General features: G+C 39.8%; 1 protein-coding gene across 8 annotated transcripts in view; it reads left to right on the top strand.

Moving 5' to 3' along the window:
- LOC120396608 (opsin-5-like) overlaps positions 1-26,088 on the top strand; it is an 89,593-nt gene that overhangs the window by 47,986 nt on the left and 15,519 nt on the right. For 3 of the 8 annotated variants that reach the window (XM_039521606.1, XM_039521607.1, XM_039521608.1), the window contains exons 2-8: positions 1,033-1,120; positions 2,604-2,748; positions 2,838-2,976; positions 3,117-3,233; positions 4,796-4,958; positions 7,238-7,365; positions 11,291-11,625. In XM_039521606.1, coding sequence (XP_039377540.1) covers positions 4,879-4,958; positions 7,238-7,365; positions 11,291-11,625 — 543 coding nt within the window. In that variant the 5' untranslated portion in view covers positions 1,033-1,120; positions 2,604-2,748; positions 2,838-2,976; positions 3,117-3,233; positions 4,796-4,878. The remainder of the gene's footprint in view (positions 1-1,032; positions 1,121-2,603; positions 2,749-2,837; positions 2,977-3,116; positions 3,234-4,795; positions 4,959-7,237; positions 7,366-11,290; positions 11,626-26,088) is intronic. The other 5 variants (XM_039521610.1, XM_039521605.1, XM_039521604.1 and 2 more) reach the window with 3 other exon arrangements.

Raw genomic sequence — 26,088 nt, 5'->3', positions numbered from 1 at the left:
AGTAAGAAAACTACTTTTGGAACACTTACTAGAGTTTGATTTAAGGATATTTACGTAGTATATGTTTGACATGTGATGTTGACAATTTGTAGTTTAATGGTTATAATGCTTTCTCCTTTTGCATCTCAATGTCTTTAAACAATGGTCTGACTCCCCCCCCCAATAATTTCCCACAGTCATAAAAATTTACATCAATAAAATTGGAAAAAATGGTTAAAATAAACTGATATTATCCATTGAAATTATATAAAAAAATAAAATTCTGCCAAGCCTAGCTATAAAGTTGTTCTTGGGGGCAAGATGCATTCTCAGTAGGACAGTGGGAGCTGGGAAAACACTAGTGGATGCACTGCTAGCTAGCCTGATTCGGGGCAAGGGCAGAAGTGCTCCATAGTTCCTAACGTAGTAGCTAGAGAACCCCTGGCAAGATACAAGTGGCTCAAGTTCACCCATTGGAACATGATTCCAAATTCTTCTTGCGCGCTGCAAGCAGTTCACTATTTTCTCTGATTTATTGTTGAATATCATTTGCTGAAGAATTTGATGTACCATACATGTTGAAGAGGTGGGGGAGAAGTGTAAATTATACCTATATTAGACCTCTATATTTTCTTAGGCTCACTTAGGGTCTGATTCAGCTCCCGTTGAATTTTAGATTTTCTTCCATGGTTCTTGGCCCTTCATGCCTCCTATCTTTGGAAAGTGCTGAACAGTCACTCTGTGAAATTCAGCCCCCTTTTAATGTGTCTCAAGTTGAGCATCCAAAAATCGAGGCATACAGAATCACAAAACGTTTCTTGGAAAATCTTGATGTATTCATGTTCTAATGAGTCAAAGGGACACCACTCAAGGGTGTCAGAAACTAACCTTCCTCAGCAACAACCCCATGCAACATCTCTGATCTTCAAACTTGTCATTGCAAACTCTGGAAAAATCAAACCAAGTCCCCCCAACAAATAGCTTATTGCTAGTCTCGCAGAAAGCCAACAGAGAGATTCTCAGATGCTGAATTCCCATTTTCTTGTTTTTCAGATGGGTTCCTATCTTGTTAATGCAACATTCCAGTCCAAAATAACAGAAGGGGCAGATATTATTATTGGAATGATTTATACAGTGTTTGGTAAGTATGCTTTCATGGTAAGTATGTTTTGGAGCTTTTCCTGAGTTGTTTCATGATTATTATTTCACATTCCAAAGGTTTGATGAGAATGTAGAGGGTCTGGAAATGGAGTTAATTACTGAGATGGATTACTTCAAAATTTTAATAACAATAAAATAAAAGAATAGATTGACCCCTGATTACAACTTCCATAACACTAATTAGTGACATATTTTTCATCAAAAATAAAATACCTATTCAATTTTAATCTACTCTAATAGTTTGACAATAATAACAGTGTTAACTTTGGAAGCCATTAAATATTTTTAAGAATGATTTACTGCAAAATATTGTGTGGTTGGTCCAACTTATACCAGCTGAGGTTCTGGTTAGCACTATTTTGTATTTCTGGTTATGATATTAACATTGAATCCTTAAATCCCAATCCAGCATCAGAATCTAGTAGTGCAAACCCCTGTACGCATGAGGAGTCCCAGGAACGTCAGTGAGACTCCTCATGGGCACAGTGGCCCATGAAAGTAGATCCAGATGCAAGTTTAGAGCCTTAAACATGAGCAATGAAGCCAAGTTACTCCTGGAACTGTAACACTGAATTTCTCTGCATCTAAAATCCTCAGTCATTGACTTCACTAGATTTGACCCCAGTTATACCATTGGTGAATATGGTCTTATGAATTCTTTATGGGTAAGAAACAAAATGCATATTCTAGCTGAGAAAAAGCCAGATCCTTGGCGGTAGCTGAACTGCATACAGCACAAATTGCATGGAGATAGGGGAAAAAGTGCCTTAAAAATCACTCTTTCAATACCTGATGCTGCTCATATTGTATGCTGGACCAGTCTACCTGGTAACTGCTTTAATTTATGACTACTGACAGCCAGGGATTAGTATGATGTAGAAAGAATGAGGAGTACTTATGGCACTTTAGAGACTAACAAATTTATTTGAGCATAAGCTTTCGTGGGCTAAAACCCACTTCATCGGATGCATGCAGTGGAAGGATGATGTAGAAGGATCCCTTTCTCCTTTTCCCTGCTACATTGACAGCAGAGAATTATGTAGACATCTCTACATTCATTGTATAAAGGACCTCCTTTACGCTAGTATGGTCTTCCCAGCGATGGATGTTGGCTTTTGGGCTATGTGATGCAAATCCATATGGGAGAATTTGATCTCTAGTCTGTGCTTTCTGTGAACCAAGTCAAGTGTTTCAAATGCAGAAACTGAGGGTTGTCTGTAAAGAACATCTCCTTCTAAACAACATCACCCCCAAGACAAGGAGCACCAGTATAGTACATCAGTCCTGCTTCATGGCTGGAAAAGCAAATAAAGAATCCGAGAGGAGAATTGTGGCATGACTGGCCATTGGAATGTAATTGGAAATCTAACTCTTTCTGTAGCTTTGCACAAACTGGTATATATATTATAAAGTACTTTCTGATTAGAAACAAATATATGAGTCTTGCTGTTTGCTCATTGCAGGTGAAAACTAGAATTTTCTGGTGATGCTTTCATTCTGTTTCTGATGTTCTGCATGCAGATCATCATCAACAAAGCAAGGTGCAAACTTGCTCTTGCTGGAAAGTGAACTGCTCATGAAATTGTGAAAATTCCATCTACTTCAGCAGTATGTTATGCCCCCCCTTTCCCACCTTTTGCTAAAAAGGCATTCAGCAAGGTGTGTTGCCTACTAACTTCTTTTATTTTCCCTTTCAGATCCCATGATAGCCAACCCTGCTCAGATCACTGGCTCGCTTCAGTGTGACTTTACAGCATGCACTATGTTAGTGGTGTCACAGCTGCTACAGGACCTTGAAAGAGAAAGGAGCCGGCCTATTGGGCAGGGGGGTGTCAGGTAAGTTGCTTTTAAAAGAAGTACTGTGCAACTTTTATGTTAGATATAATTTTGTAATTTATTAATTCCCCTCTCCCTCCACAATTTAATAACTAAAAAACTAACAACAAAGCTGACCTTCTCCAATATTCATGCTCCAGCAGAGTCCTAAAGCAGCTGTGACATCCACATGGTACATGCTGGGATATCATATCAGAGCTTGAGCTGGTAATCCAAACAGGGCTGGGTGCTGTGGGGCTTGAAAGCAAACAGAAAAGGTGAGTTGTTGTTATGGAGCCAAGTGATGATCGTAGACCGGCTACTGAGAACATTCAAGTATTACTAACGTGGATGGAATTTTCATATGCTAGTTGCAATCCATTTTGATAAGTGAAAGTAATTCTAATGTTTAAGTTCCCATGCCTTCAATGGCCACATGTGATCTCATACTCTCAGATCATGTCTCCTGTAGAGATTATGTCATGAAATATTTGGTAGAACTGGTGGAAAAATGGAAAAACTATTTCACAAAAAGCTTACCATTTCAAAGGTGTTCCCATTCTATAAAGTTCAAATCAAAATTTGTGGTAAAATATATTTTAAAATGTTGATATTTTGAATGTTAGGTCCCCCTTTTGTCACTAAATGAACAATACCCAGTTTTTTCTTCACTTTTTCATATGTCTCTTTGTGTTTCCTTCTTCCACTCTAAGTTTTCAAAAGTTAAAGACTTTTTGAAAAATTGCAGTGGCAAAAGGAACTTTTTTTTTTTAATGGAAAAAGTCAATATGTATTAAGCAAATCAGGATATTGTTCGTTCTGTGCTTTCAGTGTGTGTGGGGGAAGCAGGTGGGTGCATGTGGGAAATCCGACATTTCAAAATTGTAAAATTTTTGGGTTTGGTGAAAAATAAGGAAAACGTTTAAAGCAGTTTTTGAAAAGTTTTCAGTTTAGAAAAAAGGCCATTTGTATGGAAAAAAGTTTTGACAAGCTGTGATATTATTACAATTGGGCTTGATCTGGGGAAGTTTAATCCCTCTTCTGTTCCTTTTCAAGAAAGTCCCCACCCTCAGACACCTGGGATAGGTTTAATACGGTAGAAAACAGTTTGTTACTGCTTATTACAATTCCTTGTTAATCAAAATAATGATGAATCCAGCTAGCATGATCAATATCAAGTGAAAGCAAGATCATTTGTGGGGAACATTTGAAAAACTACTGAGAGGATGGGGGTGGTGGAAATAAAATTCTACTGGATTGGTAAATATAAGGGTATATTAAATGAAGTAAAGTCTCTTACTGCTGTGCTGAAAGGTCAATACTGGGTTCTGGTATTAGGATTTGAATACATGACTTTCTAACCTAGAAATCAGCATACTACTAGTTAAGCCATACTTTTCTCCACAACTATAAGAACAAGGTTTTATCCTACTCATTCAGAGCTAGAGAGCAAATTAATATTCTTTCCCTGTTATTCCTGTTGGAATGTTGGAAATAGTATATCGTCTACGAGAATTATATCAAATCCTAAGAAAATGATCTTTTAAATCTGGCGATAATAGAGATATCATTTAAGTTCATTTCTCCATGATTCACTTTGTATCCTTAATCATTATCGCAAATGAGTCTTAAATAAGGCATTCCTGGGAAGATGTACCAAATAAGGAGTATTAAGTGTTCAAAAAAAATTGAGATGAATTAATTTCATCATAGAAAAAAGATCATCCCATAAACACTGACTAGGTTGGTAATGCATTACTCCTTGCAAAGTGTATTAAAAATGAAAAGCCAATAAATGAGAATAATGAATTCCTCTTTTTTATTTTATATTCCCCTATAGGAATATGCTCCTTGTGTGGAAACAGTATTCTTCTGTATGTTTCCTACAAGAAAAAGAATTTACTAAAACCAGCAGAATACTTCATGATCAACCTTGCCATCAGTGACCTTGGTATGACTCTGACCTTGTATCCTCTAGCTGTTACATCCAGCCTTTCTCACAGGTTTGTTCAATATGCAAATAGTATTTAACATCCTCTGCACAGACTGGAGGCCTCTGCCAGCAGGGAGGATTGAATTATTCTGCCACTTTTGTTGAAAGGACAGGGAAAATTAATTACAGAAATTGAGAGAAGTATGTTACGTAAGAGCAGCTTTCTGAGCTGCTGGTTGCATTTAGTTTTCTAGTCCGAAGCCATTGCAATTTGTATTCCTCTTGGGAAAGGGGCTTGGGATATTTCTTCCATACAATCACTCTACCTGCTGTCTGAAATCTTCTGTGGGAGGAATTGTAAAAGCTATTGGAATGTAGCTGTTTGCATATTAGATTTGTGGGGTTTTTTTTAAACAAATCTGAGGCTGTAAATGACTCCTGGGGATTAAATTTAATCCTGGGATTTAAAGTTATGGTTAATGTCCAATTCACAACTGGATTTCTTTCCAATTTAGCTCTTCTTTCTCTTGCCTCTACCTCCCTCATCCTTGCAAGTTTAACCTAATAGTATTCCATAATACCTGGCTTTTGTGATCTTTACATGGGGCTCAGAATCTCTAATAAATGCCCTTGCTGGATCCAAGACAGTATTTGGTATGCTGTTGAGTTTTCCTATGGAAGCTTTTTGGGACTGTGGAGAGGAAAAAGGGGGTGCTCAGAGGATGGAGGAGAATGTGAATCCACCCCACCCCCCCAGTCTAATTTATTCAGATCAAAGGGATTTAGATACCTAGCTGCCACTTTGGGTGCTGAAATCCAACATTTAAGAGCAAATGGCATTTGCAAAACAATAGCTCAGCTGCTGCTGCCGAGCCCTGTAGGTGCCTTGGAGACTTTAGGTGCCTACATTTTAGTGGCTGAACATGCCCATAGCCAAGTCCTGACCTGCCCATCAGCTCCGTACCTAACTCCCATCTATGTCCCAGCAGGATTCACGAGCTGGCATTCCCCTTTTGGGCCCCATCCAGGAGGTGTGCTCACAGCATGTTGAAATCCACACAAAATGGCTGGAGGATGGGGGTTGGGGGGGAACCTTCCTGGAGAAAGTGATTTTTTTGATGAAATTTTTGTTGGAAAAAGGTTTGATAAAGATCAAACAGAACATGACCTCAGGGGGATGGAACACTGCAAATGTTTTGTTTTGAAATGACTTTGTTATGAAAGGTATTGTACTTTAAAATATACATTATAATATAATTTTTAAAAAACCAAAATTGGAATGAATTTTATCAGAACAAAATATTTTGAAAACTTCATCTCATAGGAAATGTCCAAACTTTTTTTCATTCTCATTCAGAACGGGGAGGGGGGAAAAAACCCCTTTGAATGTTGGAATTTCCTGCAGAGCCTCTCTAGGAAGCAACAAGGTACTATGTAATCTAGCTAAATGGCAGGGTTCAAGAGGAAGTCCTTCAAGCCAGACTGTGATCCTTGTGGGAGAGCTTGCACAAAACCTGCCCCCACACTGCCTAGCTCAAGTCAGTGCTATTGACTGTTAACTTTCATGACTGTATCACCTCCCGAGCAACCTGCTTCCAAGAGCTACGGTATAAGATCACCTCTTTTAACTGTTCCGTATGACTTGGGGAAGCAGGAGAAGGGAGAGAGGGATTTCTGAGATTCCATCTCCTTACTGCAGGACTGTTCTCCTAATTAGTGCTACTTTTGGAATACGTCTCTTATCCTCCCCAGGGGCTTGTCTACACACACACTTGGGGACACTCTGATTTTGGTTTGGGTAGCTTAATTTGGTTTATCTTAAACCAGTTTCTAATCTATTTAAATTAAACTGGAATAAGCTACTCTTATACCGAAATACGTGTCCACACAGGGGACTGCATTGGTTTAACTAAATCAGTTTAAATTCATATCTTTAGTTAAACTGCTGCAACTCTCCATATAGACAGTGCCTAGAAGTGTTGCAGAGGAAGAGGAATGAGGAGACCAGAATTCTTAGCAGCTGGTGCCAGAGAAAAAGGGGCGAACAGCTTCGCAGAAGTGGCTGAATTGAACAGCCTCTTTTTTTTTTTTTCTTCTCACCTTTCCTCAAAAATGAAGGCAGGCAACAATTTTCTTAATGGCACGAGGATATTCTAATAAGAATGTCCTCCTTCAGTTAACTGCCAACCAAGTATTAACATCACAGTGATGCTTGCTACTTTCAAATGGTTAATGTCAACATTATAATAATGACCACTACAAGGGACTTTCTACCATCTGCCTTTGAATTACAGGAAGAATGCTGGCATCTAAATCTTGACTCTTGTTTTTGTTTTGTTTGTTTTTCAGATGGCTGTATGGTAAACAAGTTTGCTTGTTCTATGCATTTTGCGGTGTACTTTTTGGGATCTGCAGTCTGTCAACACTAACATTACTGAGTACTGTGTGCTGCCTCAAAATTTGTTTTCCAGCTTATGGTAAATTAATTTCCTTCTCTCTCAGATTGTTTAGTATTTGTCTTTTGAACAAAGACGGCCATTGGCTAGTCTGTATCTTGGAGAACGTTTATATAGAAAGGTGTGTTACATGGGGGTGTTAAATGATTATATATCTGTTCTCCCCAGTAATTGAGTTTGGTGCTATATAAACCTAGTTTATTATATCCAAACCCGCTTATGCTGAGGTAAATGACTCAGAAGAGGACCATGAGGTAACTGTTAAAATGACAGCAAGGTTGGGTTAAGTTGATACCATTTTTAAGATTCATTTTGTACAATTATCTTTGACAGGTAGGAGCAGCATTTCAGTACCTTAATTTTTCTGTAAATGGTAGAAATGCATACTATATTCTATTGACCTTTTCAGATGTTTTCTTAGGGTATGTCTACACTACAAGTTATCCACACTAAGGACACTAATTCGACTTTGAGTCCACACACACTGGGGCAAGCGACGACACAGCGGTGCATTGCATTCTGGGGGCTATCCAGTTGGAAATCTGTTTCGCGCTTTTTTCTGGTCTGACAGCGTGTGTGTTCAGGAACTCTGGTCTGTTTAGATGCCTGCAGGAAGGTAGTTTCTTCCCAGACCACAAAAATAACTGTGGGGGGGAGATGCCTCACTCGAGGAATGACAGGCTCCTGCTCCAGCTAGCGGTGGGGGGAGGGCCAGCAGGAGGGGTGTGGAGGAGGGGTTGGTTTGCAGGAGGGAGGTGTGGGGGGGGGTGGTGGGGTGGTGGGGATGATGGCTCTGGCTGGGGCTCAGGGCTGGAGGGGAGGGGCTCATGGCATGGGGAAGTGGAGTGGCAGGGCAGCCTGCCTTGCTTTTTGCCATTTGTGCCAGCCAGGCGACGGGCAGCAGCAGCATACCAGACTACTCACTCAGACACCTCCCAGAGTGACCCTGCCCGTGTGCCTTGCTAGTGTGTGTGACTCTGTGTGTGTCCTGCTGTTGATCCTGCCCCATGTCTGTACCCTGTAATGGTGGCTGTTAAATGCAATTAACACCCCCTCAACACCCTTCACAAAAGAAACTTCTGAAAACAGCACGGAAAAACAAACTATTACAGTAACTATTTACTACACTCTTTTTTACAGTGGGGATGGGAGTGGGGATTGGATTGGGTGTTGGGTGAAGGTGGAAGGTGTGCTACTTTAGGAATGAGGAGTGACAGCCAGGAACCTCCTGTGGAGGCTTTGAGTACCCTCTCACGAGCTTCGTGAACTCTCCCAAGAGGATTTCTGTCTCTATCCCTATATGTATTGACTTCTTCTTTTTATATTTTTTTTTTTTTTTTTTAAAAAAAATAAATGTTTATTTTATAGCACTTACTGACCTTCCCCTCCTCCCCTGAGTCCTTTTTGATAGCCTTGTCTCAGGTCCCTGATTTTCACGCACCACTGCTGCATCCCCAGCTGTATCCTCTGAGTGCCATGGCTTTTTGGAGACCTTCGTAGGTCTTTGCATTCCGTTTTTTTGGCGCGCAGCCCAAGCTGAACTCCCACACCCCACACAGATCAGAGACTTTGTATGGCTGATCAGAACATCTGAGCTCAGACTGCTGTCCAGCGTCAACACACACAGGTGCATCTGGATAGCTCCCAGAGCTACTAAGGGTCAATTCCACCAAGACATACAGGCTAACTCGACATATGCATGTCAAAATTTAGCGCTACTCCCCGGAGTACTGAATTTGAGAAATAAAGCCTCTAGCCCGAGAGGTCTAAACTTCCTGCTTCTGGTGTGTGCGGGTTGTTGCACCAAAAATCAACGCGCTAATTAAATTCGACATAAAGTCCTAGCCTTATGGTTTCTTTTGTTCATCTACTCAAGTTCTTTCTTTATTACCTCACTCACTTCTTAGGATAAGAGGAATGCCAGTCAATGTAACATAAAAAAAGACAAATGTAGCATCAGATTTTACTACTATTCAAAGAACAGCTTTAAAATTCTAGTATCTCATTGTTGTGAGAGTGGAACTTTAGGTGGAAAAGATCCTGTGTTAATCAGATTTTACCTTGGGGTCAAACTGTCCTTGTAGTTTTTAAATTTGTTAAAATAAACTTGCTTTTGTGTTAAAATCTCACCTGGTAACTTTTAGCTTAGAAGATGGTTTTACATTTGATTTTTAAATCCCTGAAGATGTTATGTTGCAAGAAAAATGCACTTGATTGTGGTAAGTGTAGCCATGCAAATGGTGCCCCTCTCTTTTATATTCAGTACCAACAGAACTACTTATTGTTAGTGAGATAAATTTTCCAGAACAAAGATGACCTTCTCTTGAATCAACACGCACACTAACTAACAGTATCTTGTTTCTTTTCTTGTCTATGCATGGTGTTGGATTGTTTAAAGAAATTATAATTGTGAGGTTAAATAGTTAATTAATGTGAAAGTGTGTTGAAGCTGCAACATCCCTGTTAAGTACATATAATGTCTTATCATATAAACTGAAAAATGACAGATATAAACATTTTAGGCATGGATCATGAACTCTGACCTACAAGTACTTGGCGCTACTTGTGTGGGGCAAAACATTTAGTAGAATCTCTCTAGGTGACAGCCCTTCTTTAGTTTGAAATCAGGGTGATCATTCTTTAGATTCATTAGTGTTAACATTGTGTTTGAAAGTCGTACTGTGTCTGTGAACCATTCTAAAATGGAGCACATTTTGAAGCTGCAGGGAGCCAGGTCCTTGACTATGACCAAGGAACACACAGCACAAGTTGCAGGAACAGGGGTGTAAGGTGACCATGAAACTCCCCTTTGCAATCACCCCTCACTCCCCCAGTTCTGTGCTAATTTGTGCTGGTCTGGTTTCCCAGCATAACTCCAAGCAGCCTGAGGGTGCCAGTTTTCATTTTAAGGTAATCTGTTTGAGTTCTTTTAAGTTCTCCTTGCATCTTTTGTGTTTCCACACAATGTCAACTGAATTTCAGTGAAGATTGTTTATTTATTTCATGATATGAGGGAGGATTTGCAAATAGCATGATCTGAAATCCCTGCACTTATTGGACACATGAACTGAAAGCTTGATTTAGTACAAAATCAGCTTGAGTCTCTCTCTGATGTACAGTATATTCATTGTATGCAAAAAAAAAATACCATCCCTCATAACAGCATAAGAGAAATAATCTCAAACTGAAATCAGGAAATAAGAGTTATGGTTTGAGTGTCAGAGATGAGTATTTTCTGAAGTACTGTCTATGTATTGTATTTGTTCTATTCTGTTTCCCTGGATTTCCTGACACAGCTTATTCCCAAGAAATGCTGCCTCTTCAACCTCCCTTTGGCCAGAAGCTTAGACAAAAGTGAACAAGATGGGACCTGAAACATCTTGTCTCTGCAGCCCACCCAACTTGCAGTTATTTAGAGTTCAGAATATAGCAAACTCGTTTTATGGTGCCTTTAGTTTGAATAACAAGGAGGTTTTTTGATTATTTATATTGTGAATATTATTTATTTATATTGTGCAGAAAAGACCTAGTCTTGTTGGACCAGCACCCCATTGCGCTAGGTGCTATACAGAAAACTAAGACAATCCCTGCCCCCAAAGAATTTATAGTCTAAGTTTAAGACAAATGAAAACAAGGGTGACAGACTGGGAGCACAAGGAAACAATGAGTTAATATTGGCCAGCATGATAGGCAGTGATCTCAGCACATCTGCTGCTTATCTGTTAAGGCATCACAGAAAAGGGAGAGTTTAATAGGGGATTTGAAGGAAGACAATGAGATAGCTTTGTGGATGTTTATGGGGGCTCCTCCCAAGCATGGGGCGGGGAAACAATTGTAATACCCAGTGTCCAATAAAAAGGGCCTATGTATTGTTTTCTGGCTTGTATAATTAGACTCCATCATACTATTGCGAGCAGTTCTTCACTGATTGTTTCATGTCTTCCAGGGAACAGATTTAGGCAAGAACATGGACGAATCTTGATAGCCTGCGCATGGGCCTATGCAGCAATTTTTGCCTGTTCACCCCTAGCTCATTGGGGAGAGTATGGAGCAGAGCCCTATGGTACAGCTTGTTGCATTGACTGGCATTCATCAAATGTAAACACAGTGGCAATGTCTTACACCGTAGCTCTCTTTGTCTTCTGCTTTATCATCCCCTGTGGGGTAATTGTTACGTCCTATACCTTCATTCTGATAACAGTCAAAGAATCCAGAAAAGCAGTGGAACAGCATGTCTCAGGTCCCACCAGGATGAGCAACGTGCAGGCTATTACAGTCAAGGTATTTGAAAATTTGTGTTCTCAAGCCACATTCTGCATGCATGGGCAGCACCAATTAGAGTGCTAGAGGGATTCCGAGAGAGGAATGAGAAAGGAAGGATCATCAGTCCCATTTGTTTCTGAAACAAGCATGCAATGTTACCTTTTGCAGATTCACCCCATGCAAATGAATTGTTCCTGCAAAACCCCTTACGTGATAGCTGTGAGGTTTCTGTAACCTTTTCTTTAGGTTCTGCTAACAAAGGTATGGCAGAAGTTCTGTTAGAGTTTTGTGAAAATTTCAGACCTTTTTTTTTTTTCTTTAAAGTTCTAGATATTTTACAAACTATTTTGGAAGACTGTAGGATTTCTTTGGCAAACCTGGTTTTAAAAGGGAAAATGTATGCTGAATGCAATAAAACTTTGAAACTTTCAATAGAAAAATGTACTACTTGTAGCATGCAAACAAATTCTGTACCTAAACATACAGTTGCCAGTTATTTCTAAGGAACTCTCAGTTACATTTTGGCCTTCTGTATTTGGGTCATCTTTCTTTTGGCTCCCAGGTCCATCTGTCTTTCCCCTTGTTTTCAGGGTCACAAACCTTACTTTCCCCCCACATCTGTTTGCCTTTAGAGTTCTGGGGAACACTTATCTTTCTATTTTAAAAAAATTTGAAACCCAAAATATATTCCTGTCATTCCTAGTATGATATTTTATAGATATTGTCCCAGATAGGCAAAGAGATGAGCTGTTTTGTAATGACGGATGTGTAGTAATATTGCATTGCAGTATTTTTTGTAGCATATAGTTTCATTTTAAGATTGCAGTATTACTCATAACAGCTTGGTAGCCTTATCTAGATCAAAAGAAAATCAGATCACATTAAAGAAGTGAGAAATAGCTAAATATTGAGACCTATGCTATGTGCTCGGGAATCGGTACCAAAGGAAGAGGATTGTGTTTTGACAAGAGGGAATTACTGAGCGTAAACAGGGCTAAACAAATGAGCTGAAAAATGTTTATGCTCCTACAATATCCTGAGAGAATACGAGGTTAAGTAATTCATTTATACCGTTAAAACATATTTTGAAAGATTTTTGCATGTTGGATGCTATTGTGTCTATTAGAAGAAATGTAGACCAAATCTGATAAACTTTTATATATTTGGAAAAAGGTTCTGAAGTGAGATATTTTAAGCCACACATCTCACTGTCCCATATGTTAAAAACGGGGCTCCTAAGCTTGAAACATAAAGATAAATCACAGGAGTTCTCCCGAGGAACTTTGACTTTTGGATAAATCTGAAAAAAAAAACCAATTACATAAAACAAAGATCCATCTCTCTCAAGTGATTTGGTAGAACCTCAGTCTGAGTCATTTAAATTAAACTGGAGAATACAGTGCGGGGAACAAGCTTGCATTGGGAAGGTGATGGACTCTGTTAGCTTTGTGCATTGTTTGGAATAGAGCTGGTTGGGGCAACTTCAGTGGAGCCATATTCTTATGGAATATGCAATTCTGCCAAAATTGAAACACTTTGTGAAATCTGGTCAGTTTCACTTGTGTTTCTTTCAGAAAGCAAACCAGACAAATCCAACAGTCAGAACATCCCATTTTGAGAATTTGAACAAAAACATTGAAATGTTTCATTTCAGAATGCTTTTGGTTTAAAATGACTCTTTATTCTGCAATTTAAATTTTGTATTATGTAGTCTAACCAACACACAATTTTTAAAAGTGGAAACTGAAACAAATTTTTTTTGTTTAAATGAAATATTTTGAATGATGGGAGGGAAGAAAACAAACCTCAGAATTTTCTTCCTATTCAGAACAAAGCCAAATTTCGAAATCTCAATATCCTTTGCAAAATGGAACTTCCATCCTCTGTTCAGCTCTAGTTTGGAGCTTTGCTTGGGCATATACTTTATCTCTTGTTTCTGCCTAATCCGTCTTCAGTGCCCTGTTTGACATTGATCCCAGGCAAGATAATGGAGCAGCTGATACAGGACTCAATAAAGAATGAAAGGAGGCTGTATATAACTAATGCAAATCAACATGGGTTTCTGGGAAGTAGATCCCGTCAAACTAATGTTATCATTTTTATTTTTTTTAAGAGATCACAGGTTTGGTTGATAAAGATAATAGTGTTGCTGTAATATACTTAGACTTCTGTAAGGTGTTTTTCTTAATGTAATGTGGTACTTTGATTAAAAGAACTAGAATGATATAACATTAACATGGCACACATTAAATGGATTCAAAACTGGCTAACTGATCGGTCTCAAAATATAATTGTAAATGGGGAATCATCATCAATCAAATATGTTTCTAGTAGGGTCCTGCAGGGATTGGTCTTGGCCCTACACTATTTAACATTTTTATCAATGACCTAGAAGGAAATATGAAATAATTGTTGACAAAGATTGCAGTGGACACAAAAATTGGGGGAGTGGTAAATAATGAAGAGGACAGGTCACTGATTCAAAGCAGTCTGGATTATTTTGTATGCTGTGCGCAAGCAAAAAATATAGGCTATGCTTACATGATGGGGGACTCTATCCTGGGAAGCAGTGACTCTGAAAAAGATTGTGGGTGGTGGTGAGTAACAAGCTGAATATGAGCTCCTAGAACAAAACTGTGTCCAAAAGGGCTAATGCAATCCTTGGATGCATGAACAGGTGAATGTTGAGTAGGAGAACAGAGCTTATTTGACCCATATCTTTGGCACCGGTGCAACCACTGCTGGCATAGTGTGTCCAGTTCTGATGTCCACAGTTCAAGAAGGATGTTGATATATTGGAGAGGGTTCAGACAAGAGCCACAAGAATGATTAAAGGATTAGACAACAGGCCTTACAGTGATAAACTTAAGGTGCTCAATCTATTTAACTTAATAAAAATGAAGATTAAGGGGTGACTTGATCACAGTCCATATGTACCTATCTGGGGGAAAATATATAATAATAGTCTAGCAGAGAAAGATATGACATGAGCCAATGGCTGGAAGTTGAAGCTAGACAAGTTAAGATGGGAAATAAAGTGTATATTTTTATCAATGACAGTAATTAACCACTGGAACAGTTTACCAAGGGTAGCAGTGGACTCTTCATTACTGATAATTTTTACATCAAGATTGGATGCTTTTCTAAAAGATCTGCTCTAGGAATTATTTTGGGGAAGTTCTATGGCCTGTATCCTACAGGAAGTCAGACTAGATGATCAAAATGGCCCTTGCTGGCCTTGCAATCTATGAAACACATGGGACTTGCAATGCCTGAATTCAATTCCAGAACTTTCATCTGCTTCAAAAGAAACAAGTCTGTTCTCAGGAGAAGTATGCAGTGCCCAGATGTTTGCACAGCATGAAGTGTTGAGCCAGCACATTGCCCACTGTAATTAGAACACTGATGTGCTCTTTGGCTTACTATAAATAATCAGGCTGGCCTGGATAAGTGGGAATACTTAAGAGAAACCCCTAGAGTTAAGAGGAGGAAATAAGCCATGGTGAGAAGTCTAGTGAGAGAACAGGGGGCAGTCTTCTTGCCAAAAGATTATTGCTGAAAGATGTTGCCCAATTTTGTCCATTTCCTGCATATTTTGAAGGAGCATTCATTACTGGTTGCATTCATTTATGGTTTTGGGTTCACAGTAAAATGTAAATGAGTCAAGTGCCCACCTGCTACAGTTCAGCATAGTTCCACTGAAATTATCATCCACCAGCTGATGACCATCTGGCCTAAGTGAAATGTGTTTATATATTTTGTTGGAGCATTTCTAAATGAAAAGGAACCAGTCTATTTCCTGAATGTTACAAATCCCACCCAAACTCTGCCTTGTCACACTTACACGATGGCTGTGCAAAGAATCTGGGCAACAGTTAGCCCTTCATTCCAGTTGAATGGAGGTACAAATATTCATTTGTAAAACATAAGAATTAAGAGCTGTAGCATAATTTGGTCTCAGATAAGTTTTCAGCCACAGTCTGGTCCAAATTATGACATTTGGATTTAGGCAAATAATTTTCCTACCCTTTTTAGTGCAAAGCTAAATATTTAGGTGAAAGAGCTGCCTCCTCCCTACATAACTGCTGCTTCTCTCGTCCCAACAGCCAGTTCTGATAGCTGAGAGTGGAGAGAAGCTCAGGAGGACGCTTTCCTTCCTTCCTTTTGCATCCCCATAACAACAGTGACTACTACTTGCTGCTTTCTCCATTTAGCCAGTTCATGTTAGAGCTTCCCAATACAATGTACCTCCTGCCCCCTTCCAAGTATAGAGTCTCTCTTCTGCTGTCTCTTTACTGCCATTTCCTCCCCTCTTTGACATCAGTCATTTTCACTCCGGTACCCTGGCAGACTTCAAATTTGAGATGTGCCTCTGGAGCCTGATCCGGCCCCCATTGAAATCACTGAGAGTTGGATCAGCTTATAGACCCAGATCCTGAAAAGGATTTAGGCACCTAACTCTCATTGATTAACTCCCATAGTCCCTAAAACAGCTACATATCTCATTCCTCACTCTTATACTGTTTGGGCCCAATCCAGCTCCTGTTGAACTCAATTGGAGTTTTACCATTGATGTTCCTGGGAGCAGGAACAGGCCCGGCATTTTTAAACAACTGTTTTGCCAATGCACTTGAAATGATGCTATTAGTATCAGCCTCTCTTTGCTTGATTATCTGAGCTTCCAGCTCAATAGTGTAACTAGAAGCATTCAGATTAAGGTCTGTAATTTTTCCAGATCATGTTAGAAATGGAACAAGTGCAGAAAAAACATTTTTAATAAAAAAAAAAGTTACTAACATCCATTCATTATAATTAACCTCATGTAAATTGAAAGTAAATTATTTCGACCTGTGGTGCTTTTCTCACATGCTCTGATGACAATAGCAAGTTATTAAGAAGATTTAGTGTGGAACAAATGACTCACTAATATGTTTAATTTTTTTGTGAGCCTGAGGTTGGTAAACTGGTGTTTTTATTATTAGCTAGTTATTGCAATATACCACCAAATAAAATATATGTGGACTGCATTGTGTATTGCTCTGTTCTGATATCTGCATGGGGGTATGTATTTGTGTTCCACTTCTAAAACCACTACAAGAGCTCACAAAGAGGTAAACTCCTAGGGGGAGGGATAGCTCAGTGATTTGAGCATTGGCCTGCTAAACCCAGGGTTGTGCATTCAATCCTTGAGGGGGCCACTTAGGGGTCTGAGCCAAAAATTGGTCCTGCTAGTGAAGGCAGGGGGCTGGACTCAATGACCTTTCAAGGTCCCTTCCAGTTCTAGGAGTTTGGTATATCTCCAATTATTACCTTCAGCAGAGAACTAGAGAATGCCCTCCTAGCTGGAAGTCACTCTGTTAATTATGTTGGTCCTACAACACATCCTGTTGTTATTTATTAGGCTGTGAAGTGCTCAGATACTATAGTACTATACTATAGTAATGCAGGCCATGTAAGTACATTAGATATCAGAACTAGATATTTAGCCTGATCACCTGCTTAAAATTAAGCACATACTTCAGTGCTTTGCTGGATCGGAGCCTGCATGGTATTTATAGTATGGAAAAGTGCCCACTCAAATGTACGCCACTGCCACCGTGTGCATGCATGTGCAAATAGCTAGTGATTTGTGTGCATGTTGATGTGATTTGCTTTCACTCTAGCAGTGATTGGTCGCTTGTGTACACATCTTTTTTGCACTTGACCCTGCATATCTGATTCCTTTGCCTGCAATATGTGTTCTCAACACATGCAGCGAATGCATTCATGCCTACTGAGGCCAAACAAAAACTGGTGCAAAAGACTAAAATTAATGTAGTTATAAAAGTGATTTGAGTCCATTTGAATTAAGATAAAATTAAATTAAATTTACAATGTAAAAACTGCTATTTTTCTTTTAGCAGCAGAACAATACTTGTGTGTCACTTACATCAGTATAGAAATAACTAAGAATCTTTATCAGATTTTTACTTAATAAATAGTAATGTTCTATTTTAGTCTGGTCATCACTTGTGATAGCTTGAAAATGCATGATTGTAAGCATAGAAGTACCACCTGGCTGCTGGTCTGAATAGCACGTACCTTATTTTTAATTGTATTCATTGAGGATTTGCTCCTCTCAACATGAAATTCTCCCATGTACAGAGAGCCAGCACAAGCCCCAGTTAAGCACATAAAATATGGTCTAAGTTGGACTTAAATGGTGCACAGGCTTAGTGCCAGTCTCATTCATCTTTACTGAATTAAGTGAAATTTTGCCACGACTATAATGGGAGTAAGATCAGTCCTTGAAACTAGAGGTATACATGTGCCAATGGACGTGTGCTTGAAAGCTGTGGTTAAGTGTTGGGGAGAGGCAAGAATATCATGGGAAATGTGATAGAAATAAAACTGCATGAATGATATTCTGCAAAGAAGATGAACAAGATGTGGATACAAGCTCACAGCACCAACTCCTCAGAGGTGCTGAGCACCTGCAGCTCTCCTTAAAGTGCAAGGGGAAATTGTTCAGTGCCTCTCTGGATTTGGGCCACTTTGAGCAAATATTTTACTTGTAATGCATTAAGTCACTGTGATTTGCTGCAGGGAGTTCAAAACTATTAGGGGGTCTTGGTGACCTACCAGTTGGACGTCATTCAATTTCCAAATGTCAGTTGTATTGGCATGATGTATGAAGGGAAGCAATACAGAAGCCAAATTAAATCTGAATTCCCTCCACTACTGACTCCAGGTAATGTTTATTGATTCCAGAGGAGGAGGCAACAATGCTCACCTCACTGGTAAGTGTATGAGGCTGGCTGATATGTGGAAAAAATGGAAATGACAACCTGCTGTCACAGAGTTTTATGGCAGTCAGCGGGGAGAAGTATGATTTGGAAGAGGTACAGTCAGGACTTGGTCATTTTGAAATAAATGGTCAAACTTTTGATTTTGTTTTTGTTTTACAAATAGTTGTAAAAATGAAGGAAGGTTTTGATTTGGGGTCTTTTTTGGGCTGACTGGTTTTAGATTCTTATGTGAGCACAGCACAGTTCCTACAAACTTTCATTATATTCTAACTCCGCTAATTTTTTTTTCAGTTTCCTTAAACATAGCATGAGAATCAGATCATTCTGTGGAAACACGCGGGGTAGGATTCACAAGGGAGACTTAGGTGTTTAACTGCCACTTTAGGTGCCTATGTCCAACACTTCAGTGCCATTCACGGAACCCTACCCAGGTTTCTAAATCTCTGTCATTAAAATCTCCCAAATGCCTAAATTTTGGCAGCAGAGCATGTGCACAGCTGCCTAAATAGGGATAGAGTTAGAATGACTCTATAGCCCATTAGTTAGGGTGCTTATGTCAGAGCTGGGTTCTAGCTGCCCTGCTCCAAGGACTATTTAATTATTTATACACGGGGAATGGCTTCAGCAGGAGAGACTGAGAGAGAGCCCTGCCCCAAAATACTCCATAGATCAGTGGCTAGGCCACTGTCCTAGGAGGTAGGAGATCCACATTCAAATCCTTGCAGCATATTGGGCAGATGAGGGGTTTGAACCAAGATCTCTCAGAGCCTGGGTGAGTGCTCTGAGCACTGGGTTATAAGGAGACCACCATCTATCTCCACCTCAGTTTTTCTTGAAAAAGGACTGACTGGGCCTAGGCCTACCTCCAGGAGAGGGTTCATGGCTGAAAATCCCATGTAGAAACTGGTGCCTCCCTCAGGCCCAGACTTAGGTGCTTAACTGCCATTGAAGGTTGGGGGTTTGGCCCCACCAGACTCCTCAGCATTTTTTATTGGCTAATTTAGGTGGCTCCAGCTCAGTGTGCTGGCTTCTGTGAATCCTGTTCTCAGGCATCTAGCTCTCCCCAGGCATTACATAGACATCTTGGACCCCTAATTCAGTGAATTCCAGTATGCAGCAGGGTGCCTAAAAGTTACAGGCTGCAATGCTGAGCACAGCAGTATCTAAGCCTTGTGAATTCCACCCTTAGTTCAAAAAATGAACATGTCTTTTTATCATGGGTCCAGTTCTAAAAACTTCCTTTGACTTCAGGTCTGTGTGAATCTGGCATGTGCAGTAATTGCGGGATTAAGCCATTAACCAGGAATCAGCCTTGCTAAAAACATTCTCGCTCTAGTGGTCACACCATGTTACATAGGCTGGCCTGACAACTTGGGTTTGTTGGTGATGATTCTTTGGGACAGCTCCACTTTTAATAGAGAAAGTATGTAGGGGGAATGTCTGGATTCTCCCCTCATCATGCCCACTGCTTCTGCTGCAGTAGTAAAGGAGCCCAGCTGATTGTGCTGATACACAGGCATAGCTGCCATCATTTAAAAATGTTTTGGAAGGGACAATTGTCCGAATAAACTGCACGCCTGAGGGAGTCCTCAATTCATGGAGTCTAAAGCGAGAGAGGACCAGTGTGATCGTCAAGTCTGACCTTCTGTAGATCCCAGGCCATAGAACTTCCCCAACATAATTCCTTTTGAACTAGAGCATGTCTTTAAAATCAAGACAGAATTGATTTTTTTTTAAATTGCCAGTGTTGGAGAATCCATTACAACCCTCGGTAAACTGTTCTGATAGCTAACTATCCTCACTGTTAAAAATGTATGCCTTATTTCTGGTCTGAATTTGTCTATCTTGAACTTGCAACCATTGGATCTTCTTACCCTCTTCAGTCTAGCAGAGAAAGTTTATTATCAAATATATGTTCCCTGGGATACTTATACACGGCACTCAAGTCCCCTTTAACCTTGTCTTTGTTAAGCTAAAAGCTTGAGCTCTGTGACTAAGCTGCCTGATCACTAGTGTTATGTTTATATTCTCTCACTGAGATCTTTGTACCTGGATCAACACAGAGGGCGTTATTCCCAGTGACAGTACATGCGAACAGTGCTTTTACTGTTTTTTACAATAGAACTGGATAAATTGTTGTGCCAGGAAGTCACAAGTTAGATCAGGGATCTCAAACTCAATTTATCTTAGGGCCAGTGCCAGTCCTCAAATCCTCCCTGTGGGCCAATAATGTCACTGAAGATGGTTTTTCAGAAAAGAAAACATTTATATTGTATTTTTTATTTCAAATTTCTTAAAAATAATAAATATGTCATACAACTTTATACAATTCTTTGCCTGCCAGAGAGTTTTTAGTGTTTGCCAGACACCTGGCAATGCTTCAGTTCTGTCAGTTTGTTGATGTTTGGCCTCAGTGACTAAGCAGTTGAAACCTTCAGGATTGCAGCAGATGTGCATCAGCTAGTTGTGTTCGGTATTTTGACTTGTTTATATTCATTGTGGAAAAAAATAATGCTGCCTCCGTGGCTGATTCTGCCCAGCAACTAATGATGCTGCCTCCATGGCTGACTCTGCCCAGCATCTAGTGATGGTATCTCTGTCCCTCTCCCCCAGCCAATGGGAGCTGTGGGGGGCAGTGCCTGCAGCAGACATTGCCGTCAGCGTGTCTGCATGCGTCTCTCCTCCGTGGGCCACAGTGGGGAGGTCTCGGGTCGCAGATGGCCCATGGGCTGGGACTTTGAGACCCCTGAGTAAGATCCTCAATGGAACCTAGAAATCCACTCACACACTTAGGTTCATGAGAGTGGATACTCTCTAGTCTGAGAATAGGATGGCTTGCACAGATCAGTTTCAGACTGTTGGAGCTTTGGCTAATGTGTGAGTGCTAGATTATCAAATTGCCTTTTAGATGTAGAATAGGAGCTACACCTGGCTGCGCTTATAATCACACAACAGAATTGGCATAGAAGTAATGGTTGCATAGGTACAACGGAGGTCAGAATTTGGCCCTACACGTGTTTTATGATAACTGTATTTGAAATGTAGGAGTCCTTATGATTAGAAGCCAGGATGGCATAATCACTGGGGAAGAACTGGTCTTTCGATGCAGCAGCTCTTTCAAAAGAGTTTTATTCTTTGGATGGTGTTGAGTACCTGACCTTGGCTGTGGCTCTGGAGAGGTCTGCAAGCCTTTAATTCATTCTCTGTCTTCAAAACTTGGATGCTAAACTGGAAGTGACAGCCTCACACAGGCTTAGGGATAGCAGAGAGAAGAAGACAGGCTAGTATTGGTCAGATCATTTTGATTTGCAGGGCATGTGCAGGGTAGGAGTAAACCTCTTTGGTTTTAAAATCAAAGTTGAGTTTTTAGTCAGCCCCTGAGTGGATGCACAAAGTGAGGAAAGGCACAGAGGGCTCCCCATCATCTTGTGCTGTTGTGCACATGACCATAATGTCCCGGCAGGTGTTAGGTGCCTAAAAGAGGGTGGGATGAGTATGTGACCATGGCTGTGCCCCCACCCCACTGAGTGAGCTAGAATTCCTCTTTCTAAGAACTCCAGGTACCGTACGGACCAGGAGCACCAGAGGGCTGAGGAGGAAGGTACACAAGGCAGGCATTAGCTCTAAGTGGAGACCCATATCCTCAAGTGGGTGTTGAAATGTACTTTAGCCCTGAGGCTGCATAAAGTGATCTTATTAGCAAGATTAAACACTGAGACTATCACATCAAGAGTCTGGGGGAGAGGCTGTTGGCACAAAGTAATATAGCCAATTTATACGGATCAAAGATAATGTTTACACTACACAATGTCACCCTTTCTATTTAAAGTTACAGGCATTATGCTTAAGTGCCCGTGTAAATGAGAGGCTAGGATGGAAGACAGATTATTATTTTGGTAAAGTGTGTGCTGTGTTATGGGTCCACTTTAAAAAAAAATTCCCTCAGCCAGCGATCAGTGATTAACAAAGCAGACATGACTGCTAGCTGTTGGCTTTGATTAATAAAAACACTTTGGCGATATTTTTAGTACATAGCAATTGCAGAAAAAATACCGTGTTTTCTGCATAATTCAGCCGCAGTAAGCTTTTTGCCAATCTTAGAATCCTGTTCAGTGTCTCTCTCCAAGCACTCTCAGAGGAGCTGGTGAACAAAATACTACCAAGGCACCTGAAAGTATCACGTTGCTCCAAAGGCTGGTGAATCCATTGGAAATACTCCCATTGACTTCAATCGGCTTTGACTGATTCAGAACCCAAGTGAGACTCAGTAGTGCTGTTGAAATCACAAGGCATTTTTCTGAACTATATAACTCTAGCAGGATCTCATTGGAACTTTGTGCTGTGGGAGGGGGAGAGGTGGAGGGGAATATGTGGCTTTTATTTTCCAAACAGGTTGCTAATTTCTTTTGCTCCCCATCTTTTTTTCCTCCTTCCTATAAGTGAATAATATATTGGTTCTTTGTCCTGTGCTATGAAAGAGATCAGACTCGATCTTTCTGGTCTCTTCTGGCCTTAAAATCAATGAAACTGTTTTGGCCTCTGTTCTTGTGCATTTGGACCAAGTGTTCTAGATGCTGAAGGTAGTTGCACTTAACCAATTTGGAGCAGTCCTAGAACTGCACAAGGTGTGGGAAGGAACTGTTTCTGTACTTTCTGTTCCCAGCAAAATACCCTGAAACACTTCTGGCAACAGCAATTATGTGAAAGAGAAGAGGAACATACAATTGATTACCTCCAATATAGCCCTATTCACTTATCTTTTCAAAGATGCTACCTGTGTTAGCATCAGAAAAGATTTTTTTCCCCACCCATCAGGAATCTGGAGGCCTTGAACAAATGTGTTATAGAAATATAGTGAGAAAACTAAAATACATATTGTAAATATTCATTTTTTCTGCAAACAGGAATTAATTCAGCTGCCAACAAGAGTGAAATGCACTGTACCACAGAGAAATGATAGCAAGCCATGTGATTTATGTAAAGCACAGCACGAAGTGCATGTTAAAACTTCAGACACAGCCTGATTCTTCCAACTGTTTATGTCTGGTGCTAAAGTCTTTGCTCAGAAGCTCTTGCAAAATATTGAGTAGAAATCAAAAAGTACCTTTTAGCCTTACAATGTACTATTATTAAGAGGCGGCTTCACTTCAGTGGTAGATGAAGTGATTCCTAGTTTACGTAGGGGTGTATACAGCATGGGCATGGAGGATGCTGGATGCAGGAAAAACCTTATGCCTTGCCTATGGCTAGTATGGAATTCTGCTGTGCTCAATGAGCTGACAATGAAAGCAGCAATGAAACTGCTAGCTCTCCCAGTCTGTCGTTCAAGTCCCCTACCACTCCCTCTGTGTAGACACGCACTCCCAAACCAATATTCAGACCCTTCATGTAAGGTCTGTGGAGAGACAGGATTTCCAGCCCGCTTTCTACCATGATTTAGGAGTGTCCTTCCTGAACCTAAGGAGAGAGAAGGGGAAGGGAGCTGGGAGACTCCACTCCCAAGCCCAGAGATAGTGGCAAGAACTACCACCTCCCCACCAAGTCTCCAAGAGCAACTTGAGGAACAGGAAGTGTGGGAGGGAGTCCAGATATGAGCCGAGGGTCTAGGGAGCAGAGAATGGCCATGGTAGCTCCTGCAGCTAGCAAAACTAACTGGGGATTTGCTAACTTCCATCTTTCATAATATTTAAAAATTGTTAAGACTGTAATCTACTGACTCAGAATAGCCATTTCACCATTGGATATGTCTGCGTAGTTCCTGATGTAATTCTAAATGCAGTTCCTCTTCCTCAAACTACTATGTGCAGGGAACCACGGAATGTACAAATAGCCCTCTACCTTATCTGTCTGAATGCTTGGTGTGCAGCATAGTGATAACCATGATGTTCCTAGGGGATCTGTTGTTAGAGTTATTAAATTTAATAGAATTCAATTTATATTTTTTATAATTTCAACCAATATCAGTTTGTTCTTTTTTATCAATTGAGATTTTCACAGCTTTTGAAAAATTATGAGTTTAAGCATTTCTTTTTTGATTTTTATTGATTTAAATTTTCACAGTTGCGGGAAATCTGGGGATCAGACAATGAGAGGAGTCAGACAATAATTTAATGACAGAAGACATTGAGATTCAAAAAGTTAAAGCTTTATAACAGATTTTAAAGATTATAACTAAAATCATTTTAGTCAGGATGAATGGCTAGAACATTTTGTGGTATAAATCTTTGAAATGATGCACCATACCAGTAGAATGTATAATTATATATATGGGTTGGCTTTTCCTAATTCTCATACTTGCTTTCTTGCTCTTCTTTTGTATTTCATCTAGTTCCTCATTACTTATCATTAATAGCAGTAGTGAATTTCAGTGTGTAGAGTTTATTGCAAATTATCCTGTTGTATATGTGTGCACAAGTGGTAGTGATGGGGTTGAGGGTGGAGGAAGGGCTGTTACTCAGAAGGGGAGATTGGGTGGGAAAGCTGTATTTGTACAGCACCACTACTTCTCAACTGCAACAAAGGGTCTCGGGCTTTGTTTCCAGGTCTTGCAAGTTCTCCGTGAGGGAAGAATGGGTTGCTTGAAAGACCTGTGCTATTTTAAAGGAGAAAGACAAACCTTTTATTTTAGATTTTGCTTCATAAAACATACCAATGAGCTTATGTGTGATTCTTTAATTTCCCTTTTTACAAATACGATGGCTAAATTGATACAGGTGGAATCGTAAGGGTCACATGCAAAAATACATGCTCACTTGCATGCATGATTACAACTGCACGTACACATGGGTTTTTACCTGTCTAGATACCAATTTGCATTTTGGATATCTCAGTATGTGCATGTACAAATGCATACACACTTTTGCATGTGAAAGTGAGGCATATTCCATTGAAAACTTGGCTCAAAAGGTCCTTCCAAAAATTAGCAAAAAATATTCAATAAAAAGAATTTGAATACTAGATTTTGAAAAATTCAAGATCTTACCTTTTAAAACTCAGTGTAAAACATTAATATATAATAGATACTAAATTATTTCATAGTATCAATCTTTCATATATGTGTGGAACCAATTATACATTTTATGCATAAAATATGCTTTGCAAAGAGTGTTTTCATACTACAGACATCCACAAAGTTGTGAATCAGTTGTATGTTTTGTGTAGTTTGCATTTATTGCTCAAAGGCAGCTAATGATGCTTATTTTCTAACAGGACTGAAATTAGTTTATTTCTTCCTCTTCGTAATAGATTAATTTGCTGAATGTAATGCCATAGAGAGGTTATCAATGATACAGACCTCTTACTGGGTTTTTCTCTTATTTAATGTTTCATTATGATCTGTATGAGAAACTATCTCCTATTTCAGAGAATATGCATCTTTTATCTTGAGTACTTCCTGGAGCATGAGATTTTTATCTTAGCAGATGTAGCTACAGTTCTGGAGCCTTAAAATTCCTTCTATCATGCAGGGGCTTTCCTGGTCCAAACAGTGAAATCTATCGAATCATTTTGATATCTTGTAAAACCAGATGCACCATCCTGAAGGACAGGTGAAATTTTACTGTTCTAAGACTGTGCAAATGTTATTAGTCCTAAAATTATCCAGTCGCCCCAGCTGATTTGACAGTCTCATGTGGCATTGATTACTACAGGTTGACTTTGCTGTGTGTGCAGTAACATTTCCTTTCCTTTGTTG

Source organism: Mauremys reevesii, linkage group 2, assembly GCF_016161935.1.
Source record: "Mauremys reevesii isolate NIE-2019 linkage group 2, ASM1616193v1, whole genome shotgun sequence".
Taxonomy (NCBI): Eukaryota; Metazoa; Chordata; order Testudines; family Geoemydidae; genus Mauremys; species Mauremys reevesii.
This window is presented reverse-complemented; position numbering and strand designations above follow the sequence as displayed.